We start from the raw sequence: 12,107 nt of genomic DNA, 5'->3' as shown, positions 1-12,107 counted from the left end.
CACCCCCCACCCCGGGACTAGGTGAAAGCAAGAGAGAAACCGCAGAAGCGCAAGATAAGGCTGAGGATTTGAGCCTCTGGGACTGGGCCTACCGAGAAGCCTTTGATAGGATAAGGTAACAGACACAGGGGGCTCAAGGGAACTCTGAGGGATGACTTGGGCTGCCTCGCTGCCTGCCGCAAGCTCTCCTCCACAGATGCCTGCTCTTAGCTTTCCAGAGCAAACCTGCGGGGCAAAGAGCATGGGGAACCTCGAGGCGCACCTCTGCACACAGGTGTCATCGCTGAGCAGACTGTCCTTGGGTCTTGGGTCATTGGTGAGGTGAGCTGGTCTAGGAGAAGTACGTCTTAGAAGCTCCTGATGTGGTTCATCAAACACTTGTTGAGCTCCCATTGTGAAGTCTCGAATATAAAGAAGTTCTACAGCAAGTGGGAGAAATGAACACGTAAAATGAGTGAGTGCATAAGGAGTAAGCACAGCCAGCCAGAGACCCCAGATGAGAGGCCGTACCCCCAGCCATGGGGTGGTGGGGCACAGGATATAGGGTCTGGAATGTGGGGGAGACCCCTTCCACTCCCCTCTGCATTTAGTTGTTTATTCAGCAAACATTTACTAAGCACCAGTGATTTATCTGACCTCCTGAAGGACCTGAACCACCCACGATCTGCATCCTGGCCTGTTCTAAGGTGTTATCGGATACTTGCCACGGAGCCCACTGCAGTCAGGCATGCCGGGGTTTGAGTCCAGCTCTGCCATTACTGGCCAGGAGGCCTTTGGCAGGTTATTTAAAGCTCTTTGAGCCTCAGGGAGTTTAACAAGGCAGCCAGGAATGAAATGAGAATAGAGTAGTTCCTCCCAACTTCTCAGATTTAAGAAAAGTGAATGTCAGGTGCCCGTGGACGATGCTGGACGATGTTGACAGTCCAGTCTCTTTCTTGGCATTGCTGAAACAGAGAAACTCATTAACCCTTTCAGGAGAACATACTTTGACATCCCTTTCTAGCTTGCGCTGGAGGTAACAGTAATTCCATCAGGTTGAATAGCGATTCCATGGTGAATTCAAGTCTTGGCAGGTAAGCTGGGAGAGGAATGGATATCTTTTGAAATGTAAATGCAAGAGTAATCTGCAGCTTCCACTTTGTCCCATAAAAGAATGTGAATTTATTTTTCTTACAAAAGCCTTTGTTCACCTTTTAAGTTTAGACCAAAGAATATAAATAGGCCTGGCCTTTTCAATCCAGGGAGTAATTAAGTAACCAAGATACAAGACACCGAGGTTTAACCTTTGTTAACAGATTTCAGGAAAACAGAGACAATTTCCTTAAGCCCGCACTGCAATTTTTGCATTGAAATACAGCTGCAGTTTGGGCCTGCGTGTAATAGGAAGTAAGATTTAATCCTTTTAATATTCTCTGTAATAGCGAGTAACAGCTTTGAGCTTCCGGGTACCCTCCCCAACATACGGTGGGTTCCCAGTGCCCCTGCGATGCGACCTTAGCTGATGCCCACTGTATCGGTGAGTTCCTCCCAAGGAAACATAGGAAGAAAAGAGCTCAAAAGGGACAGGACGGCTCCTGCGGGCTCCAGGGAGGAAAGCGTGCTTTTAAAGCACACGGTTTCTGAAGAAATACTTCGCTATCATCATTTGCCTCCTTCTCCCTTAGGTAACTGAGGACATAACAGCAGAAGTAGGTGCTAACATACACCTTACCCAGCTTACCTCCCTCCTGTCACTAATCAGACGCGGTCTAGAATGGCAAAGGCCTCTAAGTAAGAGATCCAGCAAGTGCCTCATCTCTAATATTCTCTGCACACCTGGAATTCGGGACCTGAGAGCCAGAGCCCCCCTTTGGAAGAGCATTTGAAGTCAAAAGGAAAAGATGAACTTGGCAGAAAGGAAAGCTACTATTTCCTCTGTTCAGAAATGTAAAAGGGATTTCACAAAGGTTATGAGGTACAACTCATAAGGTACCCAATCCAGAGTTTATTCTAAACTATCACCCCCAAGTCCCCTGTACAAGATAAATAAGGTAGCAAAAGTTCTGGCCATATGGAAGGACCAGACCCTTGCGTTATACTCCCCTCATTTGTACCAGAGTGCTCACCTTGACTCTGACCAGGCAGGCCATATTATTTCCTAAAAGATCAGGGAACTGAGGCGCCGAAAGTAACTTACCCCAACCTTTCAGCTCCTTAAGTGAGAGGGTCTTTCATCTTGACCACAGATGCTCTCCAAAATATCGAGTATAACATGAAACACTTTGCTAGGCACTTAGCTTTCTAATTTCTGTTTGAAGGCTTTTTCTGATACTTTCCAGGGCCTTGTCATCCAATAGTAAAGCTTGACAAGGATAAAACTGACATCGTTAGCACGTAGAAATATGCCCTGCTTTAAGACAACTCCGCGTTATAAAAATCCTCACTCGGATCAGGTACGTGAAAGAGTTACATATTGGCACTTTAGAGGGATTTTTTTTTTTTTTTAAATTTAAGCAAGCATTAATGAATGGTTCCATTATACTGTACAGTTCCTGCAGTGTGCTTAAAATATGACCTGATTTGCCCAACTTGGATTTGCATGCAACTCTTCAGGCACCTGGGCGTTGCGGAGGGAGGGGCCCTGTACCATCAGCTCCTTCCCTTGGCAGAGCTTATACCAGAGGTGTCATAGTCTTGGCTTCCCATTGCCTGGCGGTGGGTGGGGCTAGGACAAGAGAGGCAGAAGGAAAAGGGGGGCGGAGCATGGGAGCTAATTACAACCTAATAAAACTCTGACAAATAGACAAGTGAATGGATCTGCATTCTCCCACTGGGCCACAGGAACAGGCCAAATTTGTCCCATTGATCCCCAAGTCTATCCACAATCTAAACTGGCTCCAGATCGCCATTTCTTTACCTAAGTAATGTGGAGTGTGGCTTAGTGTCTGTCGGTGGTTGCCATGGCAGTTCCTCCAGTTGGCTCTTTTTCAGTTAAATGAAGAAAGGTATCTGTTGGGGGTGGGGGGTGGGGGGGCAGGAGAAGACACACTGGTTAGTGAGAAAGGTCTCAAACACCTGGGCAGCCTTTGGAGCAGAGAATGCTGGGAATGTGAGTTTTCACCCACCAAGACCAACCTGACCTGGGAGCTGCAAGGAGGGAGCAGGTTGTATTGGGAATTTGAGCTTGGAGTTTATTAACTCAAGCTGCCAGAGAGATTTAATTGCAGTTTCAATGAAAATTTCTTCCTGGGGGGCGCGGTTTCTCTTTGGGGTAACAAGCGACAGAGTTGGACAGTGCTAAGGATAAGTGCTGAGGCACCTGGGCCAGGGAGGAAGCCCTGCCAACCTCATCAGCACTGATAGGATCGTGCAGTTCTCCGCCCATGCCATCCCAGGCCAGTCATTAAAACCAAGGAAACACTGTATGACAGACTCTAACCCATATGTATGGAATCTAAAAAAAAGAAAAGAAAAAATGGTTCTGATGAACCTAGGGGCAGGACAGGAATAAAGACGCAGATGTAGAGAATGGACTTGAGGACACGGGGAGGGGGAAGGGTAAGCTGGGACAAAGCGAGAGAGCGGCATGGACATATATACACTACCAAACGTAAAACAGATAGCTAGTGGGGAGCAGCCGCATAGCACAGGGAGATCAGCTCGGTGCTTTGTGACCACCCAGAGGGGTGGGGTAGGGAGGGTGGGAGGGAGGGAGACGCAAGCGGGAGGAGACATGGCGATATATGTATACGTAGAGCTGATTCACTTTGTGATACAGCAGAAACTAACACAACAATGTAAAGCGATTATACTCCAATAAAGATGTTAAAAAAAACAAACAAACAAGGAAACAGACTCACAGACATAGACTAGAAAACAAACTTATGGTTATCAAAGGGGAAAGGGAGGGAAGGGATAAATTAGGAGTTTGGGATTAACAGATCCACACTACTACATATAAAACAGATAAACAATAAGGACCTACCGTATAGCGTGGGAACTGTATTCAATAGCTTGTAATAACCTATAATGGAAAAGAATCGGAAAAAGAATAGATATGTGTAGTTGAATCACTGCTGTACACCTGAAACTAGCATAACATCGTTAATCAACTAGACTTCAATTAAAGAAACAAACCAAGGAAGTGCTGCTTCCTTCATTAAGCCTCCCTCTCCCAGGCTGCCCTCTGAGGGCCCCCTCAGAAAGGAGGCTCTGCTGTGGATTATAACATAGCCATTCTTATTCTGGTGATCATGGATGGACTTCAGGGGTCCATGAAACCCCTGAAATGTGGATGCGATTTTGTGGGTAGACGTATTTTTCTGGACGAAAGGTCGATATCTCATCAAATTCTCAGTGGGATTTTCCTTAATGCAAAAGTGAAACTCAGTCCAGGGCTGAAAAGAATGCTCAGGGTATCAGGGTACCTCGGCACTGGGATATGGGAATTGTCACCACCTGCTTCCAGGGATCACTTCCTGCTTCTCACCGAAGACGATTGGTACCATATCCTGGCCTTGGGGACACTGTTTCTTCCGAAGCAATTAATTTGTATAAATGGCCCATCCATTGCTTTCCCATAATACAGATGAAACATTTTTCCCGCAACAGGCCAGAACCGCCTGGGAATGTTTTATGTTAACAATGCTGATGACCAGGCCACATACCCAATATTCTGATTTAATTGGTCTGGGGTAGGACACCACAGATGATTTTAATGTGCAGCCAGGCCTGATAACCTTTGAGCTCGGGGGTAGCAGCAGGCAGATGAACGCAGAGAGTAACAGAGAACTGAATGAATTAAGGATGATGAATAGTTTCCATCTCCTCTGCCTTTTTCGATGACTGGTTGTAGGTGCATGAAATGATCTATTGTGAAGGTTTTAAAACCGGTTCCTGGCTCAGAATGAAAAGTGTTCTGCTCCAGTGGTAATATTTAGGGGAAGGAAAGTTGTCAGTATGCGTGCAGATGTTTTCCGGCTATTAAACCATACACATATGTATATTTACATATCTTTGTATATATACCTATATGAGAACACATCCTTCCTATGTATATGTGTGTGCACGTATTATACATACACACACGTAAGGTGTAGTGTACTCATTTTTAACCTCTGGTTCCAACTCCCTCCTCTCAAGAGCACACAAAGCCTCAGAAGCCCCATGCAAAAGAACAATACACAGAGTATGATGCCTCTTAGCAGTTTCCTCTACAAGGGTGCACTTCTCTGAGTGACGCCAAGAATGTCTCCCTTCAGGGGAGACTCAGTGGATGATGATCCCAGATGTCATTTGTGTTTACTCTGTGCCACTCACTGTTCTAAATGCTTTCCATGTATTCAATGAGCCAACCTTCACAGTGATCTGAGAAGGACTGATATTATTAACCCCATTTTGCAGATGGGGAAATTAAGGCACAGAGGGCTTAAATAACTTGCACAGGCTTGTGCAGTAAGAGGCAGAGCTGAGATTCGAACCCAAGCAGTTCGACCTCCGGACGGGGTCTTTTCCCCACTGTGCTGTAAAACCGCTGAATATGGTCCACGAACCCTGCAGTCCTGTCGGAAGAGATACGTATGGGGACAGGGGAGCCCTTCTCTCCATCAAACCAGCCGTTCGAACCCAAACATTAACTAACTGTCCGTTTCCCTCTGACAGGCTTCATCCCCCCACCGCTCATCTTCGGGGCCGGCATCGACTCCACCTGCCTGTTCTGGAGCACATTCTGTGGGGAGCAAGGCGCCTGCGTCCTCTATGACAATGTGGCCTACAGATACCTGTACGTCAGCATCGCCATCGCGCTCAAGTCCTTTGCCTTCCTCCTCTACACCACCACGTGGCAGTGCCTGAGGAAAAACTATAAACGATACATCAAAAACCACGAGGGCGGGCTGAGCACCAGTGAGTTCTTTGCCTCTACTCTGACCCTAGACAATCTGGGGAGGGACCCTGTGCCCGCCGACCAGACACATAGGACAAAATTTATCTATAACCTTGAAGATCATGAGTGGTGTGAGAACATGGAGTCTGTTTTATAGTGACTGAAGGAGGGTTGAACTCTGTATTAGTCATCCAAGGGTCATTTTTCCTAAAAAAAGAAAAAAAAGAAAAAAGTTTAAAAAAAAAAAACTCAGTACACACAGAGACACACACACACACATGTACACACAGCACCTTTGTCCTTTTTCTCAAAATCAGAGCCAGACAGGATTCAAAATAAGGAGAGCGTGGGATCACGTGGTTGACATGCAACCTCCTGGGGCTCAGAGTCTACTCTTTGAAGGCACCTCATGGTTTTTCAGGATGCCGACAGCTGCAAGCAACAGGCACTGCCAAATTCAGGGAACAGTGGTGGCCGGCTTGGAGGACGGACCTTCCTGGATATATATACACATACAAAACAAAAATATATATATATTAAAAAAAAAAAAGAAGTCTACTAAACAACCCAAGTTGACAACATTTGCCAGGATAAGCACTAGTGACACACCCCGTGCCACCCTCCCCGCCCACACGGGGGTGGAGGGGCACCCAAGTCAGAGGAGTGGAGGCCCACTTCTCTAACTTTCGCAATATGGGTCGCTGTGTAGACGACTCACCCAGTCTACACATGTGGTTCAAGGCCCCAGAGTTCTCTCAGCGATGCTAAAGGGTGATCTGTGCTGGAGACAGACTGTAATTGACACCTCTCACCAGCTCCATTTCCATTTCTCAAGACTGAGGGCCCCAGGGAGAGCCGGACATGGGGGGGGGCCAGCACCTCCCCTTCCCTGCAGCACCTCCCATTGGGGTGCGTCCCCCAGCCCCGCAGAGTGACCTCAGGAAGCAGTGGGCCTCGCCTGGCTATGACTGACTTCGCTCAGAGCCGGTGAAACCCAACCTAGTCCAAGTCATTTGCTTACATTTGCCAAACATTTTGCCGTTTTTAAGGAAAAAAATGCAATGCATATGAATTTCAAACTGTTGTATGTGTAAATCCTCTGATACTATTTTTAACTACTCCAATCTGTGTTAACCCTTCAGTCACTAACACAGTTCTCTAGGCCGAATTTATTACGCTGGTTGCTTTTACTTTTCTCCTTTTTTAATGCACCAAAAATACAACGTTATTCAAGGGATGCAATTAATCTATTGTAATTTTTTTATCATTTTATCCTCATTTGGATAGTCTGTGAAAACAAGAACATGCAGTGTGTTAAAAGAAAAAAAAAGAAAAAAAAAAAGCTTAAAAAAGAGAGTGTATATGCACCCTGCCTTTAAAAGGATCACATTTGAGGCAACAGGGGATAACGTGATGAATTGCAAATTTGCCTTCTCCATTTATTCCCCATGATTCAGTGATCACTGTCACGGGAAGCCCTTTCATATGCCTGCTTCACATGCCAAGAGGTGTTCTTTTCAACGTGCAGCGGAGACACGCTCAGCTGTGGGTTGTGTGTATGGGTGCAGGGCTTCCGGGGCGAGGAGAGGGAAGAAAGAACAGTTCCCTAGCACAAGCTTTGAGCAGCATGTAGTGTCTGGGATAACAGACCCACAAGCTCCTGGAAGCTACCGCACGTTCACTGCCTGAAAATGTCTAATATTTCCAGGGTCAGTCTTGAACTAAGAGGACTTTGTCTGTATGTGTTTTGAAAGTGGCTGAACCTCAAACAGCTAGAAGCGAACCTACCACTGTCTGGGGTAAGAATCACAGGAAAACCTCTTGCATCCAGCTGACTCGGCCTGGTGAGGCCCTTTGCAGAAGGGGCAGAGCTTATGAGAGAGAGAGCACGCGCACATGCACACACAGGGTCCAGTTAACCCACCTTTCATGCTATTGCAGTGAGCTTGATCTAGGCCACTCCTGGGCCTGGAAAGACCCCAAGGATGGGTTGGTTGGTTGGCTTTTTCACCTCAGACAGACACGTATTTTCACGTCATCTAGAAGGCGACAAGAGAATCAGGAAAGAAAAGGGTGGGGCGGGGGGGGGAGAGGGGCATTGTGATGAATTTTTAACAAACGCTGTAAATGGGGCAGTTTGAGTTACAGCCCCAAACTAGAGAAAAGCCCCACGGAGCAAGGATGCCCCAAAGAAGCTTTTGTCGTGGTGCGGAGCCACCGTGATCAGCTGCGTCCTCGGGACAGGATGCTTCCAGAAGAGCTTTCTCCTGTGTTTTGCTTGAGTCTGTCCTTGTTCCTGAAAATGGGGACGTTCATCAATATGTTAACTAGTTAAAGGTGGGGCTGTTCTCCAACAATTCATAAACTATGTACGCTCTGTGGCTCCCGAGGCTGTGATTCCATCCTGTATAGGTGTTGGGTTGGTTTTGTCTTGAAAATGTATCGCTAATGGATCACTGCCCTCTTGTATATGATCGTGTAGCTCCCCCAAATCAGTCCACACCCACTGAGGCTGCAGAACCTCGTGTTTCATGGGGCTATTTGTGTTTTCGTTTTTGTTTTTTAAAAACGATTTTTGAAAACTCTTTGCATTTTGGCTATTTTTCCTAAGATTTTAGGCTGAATGAGAATAAGAGGTTAGGATGCCAAAGGAAAACAACTCCAGGGCTCAGTTTTATCAACAACGGGATCGAAATTTAAAGTCCCCTCTTGTAAGATGGCTCTAACATGTGTTGTTGTCACCTTTAAAAATTTTAATTTCTCTCCCATACTCCAGAACAGAAAACCTAGTCTAGCTTTAATTTTCCTTTTGTGCTACAAGGGACCGTTGTACATACCCTTCCCAATCCAGCCCCTTGATTATTTGCTTGGTTTTGAGCAGGATTTTGAATGGAAAGACTTCCTGGGGAGATCCTCATTGGACTTATGGAAAACCAAAATGTAAGGGACGGAATAAACCTAGAAAGTGAATGCTAACGTTCTCTCTCTTCTGCTACGAAGCCCTCCACCACTTTAGTGGAAGCTGCCCAGGGATGGATGGAAAAGGCTCTCTTTGCTGCAACTTGCGACAGGTTTCTGTAACTCCTACATGTAGACCAAAACGGTTTCTACCAGTAATATTCCTGCATATGAAGTGAACACATTTTCTAGAAGTCTCTGTCTCTGGGGGACGGAGTTTGCTGTCTTCCTCCCGCTGAGGCTGCGCGCTGTCAGGGAAGCCCAGCAGCTTTGCTGCCTTCTTCACGCCTCCACAGAGGAAGGCTGTGAAGCTCCCAGGCACCCCGGCGACACAGCCACTCCAGGAGGCCACAGCGTGTGGGCTTTCCTCACAGCTAACGAAGGAGCCAGAGATGCTTCTGCTCACGAGTCCCCTGAGGAGTGTGCTAGCAGTCCTTAACAGGCAAAATAATAAGGGGAAACCAAGGGCTTCTAAGGAATCCTTTGACAGACTTCCTAATGTCTTCCGAGCGGGAAGGAACGTGCTTCTCCATAAAAATCGCTTCTTTCTCCCCACCCTCCAGTGGAATAGCTTCCCCTAGTAATGATTTGTAGAGTTTGGTTAAGTGGTGTCTCTACATTCAAATCCGATTCCACTTCCCCACCTCCAGTAATAACCTAGAGCATCCCCTCGCTCGGGCGTGGCAACATTTCCCATGCCTTGCACGCAGGCCCAAGGTGACCCACAGAAATGTACCGTTCAGGGCGGCCAGCTGGTCCCTGGGATGATAGCCACACCACTCCTGAGGAAGTTTCTCAGGAAAAAGATTCTGCCGTGGTTGCTAATAGATTATCTTCCACACTTCCAAAGCAGGCCATTCATGAGGAGCATGTAAAATGGAAACATATATATACTCACGGGGAAACCCTCTGAGGAGAAGCTGTTGGTTCCGCATGAGCCTACAAGGCTGTTTTTCTTGCTGCCCGCTGTTCAGGTCATGGGAAGTGTGGTTTCTTCTCCACCCAGTCAAGCCCACCAGGCCTGTGTCCTAAGCCCTGTTCGGGAGTCCTGAATGTACTCCTGAGCAACGTGAAGCAATAAAGTTCAACCTGTAGAAATCAATGCAGCCGATTATACAATCAAGAGCAGAGGGACAGGACAGGGTAAGCTTCTGTCCTGTTTGGTGGTGTTCGCCCTATTGTTTTGTCGTTTGTATGTTTTGGTGGTGTTCACCCTATTGTTTTGTTGTTTGTATGTTTGGTTTGGTTTGGCTTGGATGAGGGGAGAAAAACAGACAAGCAGTTTTTCAGTCTAACAGAATATTTGCTGTCTTGTGCTGTTCTTACCTGACTGTTTCGATGGAGAGCCAGTATCTGTCCAGGAGAAGGTGCCGGACACATAGTAGGGGCTTAATTACTCCACTGAGCTCATGTCAGTGCCTCTCAACAGCCTCCTTTGAGCCACGGTCTGTGTTTCCCTTTCGGTTAGAATCCAGATCACATCCCTCAGAGGTGCAACATTTTCCAAGAGAGGGTGCTAGTGAAATTAAATTGAGCCTGGAAATTAGTTTGAGGCATAAACAGAGTCCTTTTCCTCCTCTCTCTGCCCTTCCCTCCTCGTTTCCTCCTTATTCACCTCTCCCAACTCTTTTCAAGTTCTTGAGTTCTGAACAGCTGTGAGGACCTAATCTCTGAGAGTAACCAGCCCTACTGATAGCCTTTGGACCTAGCCCCCCGCCCCCCGCCCCGGGGTATTATGGTTGCTCAAGAATAAATTGGTAAAACAGAGGAATCTCTTACTGGCAGAACATGCAAGGAAGACATTGTTCAGATGCCTCTTTCAGGGCCTGTTGCTAGGATCACACGGGAATTTACACTGTCTGCACACAGCCACCCACCTGTGTCTCCCCTCCCTCACGCTTGTAGGTGACCTCAGAGTGCTTGGTTATCATGGCAGGGAGGACATGAGTTAAAAAGCCTGAAATGGGGAATTCAGAAAAGCCAGGATTCCCCAGCACGTTAGAAATCTGTGACTGCCGTGGAGATAAGGACAGAGCTCGTGCTTCTCAGGGACCCTCCACATGGTAGCACAGTTTTCCTTGGCAGGATTAGTGCCATTTAGGGGAGCACTGTATGAGCTTGATAATTTCCAGTGATGTGTTTATTCACTCACTATTTCATTAAAATTTTGACTGTGTGCCAGGCTCCGAACCGGGTACATAGGTGGAGAAGACATGGTCCCGCCCTCCAAGAACTCAGTTTAATGATTGAAACAGACCTGAACACAAATAAAAGCAACAGAATAGTCATTTTAAGAGCCAGGGTCTGTCTGTCTGTCTGTCTGTGTCTGGGAGCAATGAGGGCTGTTTCAGGGAACTGGGAAGTTCTGCATCATGGCGTCAAGAATCAGGAAGGCTTCAGAGAGCCGGTGGTCTAGAAAACAAGAACTAAAGAGCAGTGGATGTCTGCCAGGGAGCCAGGGGAAGAGACCCTCCATCGACAGGACCAGCAGAGCAAGTTCACGAACCTTCCATAAAGGGCCAGGTGGTAACCATTTTAGGCTTTGAGGGTCGTTGAGTCTTTGTGGCCACTACTCTTTTGTCATAGCAGAGAAGCAGCCCTAGACAATGTGTAAACAAATGAGCGGGCTGTGCTCCAATAAAGCTTTATTTACAAAGACAGGCAGTCTCTGGGTTTGGCTGAGGGAGGGCCGTAGCATGCTGATCTCTGTTCTGGAAAACAACGAGGTCTGAAGCAGCATGGCATACAGTCGGATGGACTGTAGCAGCAGAGGCCACTGTAGCCTGGGCTGAGTCGTGGATTGGAAGGGTCCTTCAGCCTTAAAAATCTAATTCAGGTATCCCATTTTCCAAGAATGAGGTAAGTATCCCATTGTCGTCAGGGTTTGCAATGAAGGCGACATTATCTTTCTCCTGTGTAATGAGGGGAATTGGAACTATACAATCTACACTCTCTTCCAGCCCTGACACTCACTCCCTAGCTCTACCAGAGTAATCATCTTTTTTTCCTTAAGTGATGGAAGTGGGCATGGGAGGGAAAAATGCAGGAACAAGACAAAGAAGATTGAATCCAGATACTGAATAGTGTCTCAAGTGTCTTCCCTCCAAGACGAAACACTGGCACTAGAAAGCTAGTAGATATGCCCAGTGGAATAATTGGTAAGCATGAATAATAACTAATAATAATAGTAGCTGACATTTACCAAGCACTTAGTATGAAGCAGCTTATCACATGTATTAGCTCGTTTAATCTCAACCATAGTCCTGTGAGGCAGAAACAGTTATTA

The 12,107-nt window shown here is 46.8% G+C and overlaps 1 protein-coding gene across 2 annotated transcripts in view; it reads left to right on the top strand.

The window, feature by feature from the left end:
- Positions 1-12,107, top strand: part of SLCO3A1 (solute carrier organic anion transporter family member 3A1) — a 321,290-nt gene that overhangs the window by 306,153 nt on the left and 3,030 nt on the right. The window contains exon 10 of one of the 2 annotated variants that reach the window (XM_007454893.1): positions 5,641-5,883. In XM_007454893.1, the coding sequence (XP_007454955.1) occupies positions 5,641-5,883 (243 nt within the window). Of the gene's footprint in view, positions 1-5,640; positions 6,427-12,107 lie in introns of those variants that run through there. The other variant, XM_007454892.1, reaches the window with a different exon arrangement.

The sequence above is a fragment of the Lipotes vexillifer genome, unplaced genomic scaffold (assembly GCF_000442215.2).
Source record: "Lipotes vexillifer unplaced genomic scaffold, Lipotes_vexillifer_v1.1 scaffold600, whole genome shotgun sequence".
Classification (NCBI taxonomy): Eukaryota; Metazoa; Chordata; class Mammalia; order Artiodactyla; family Lipotidae; genus Lipotes; species Lipotes vexillifer.
Note: the sequence above shows the minus strand (reverse complement) of the source record. Positions and strands in the feature narration are given on the sequence as shown.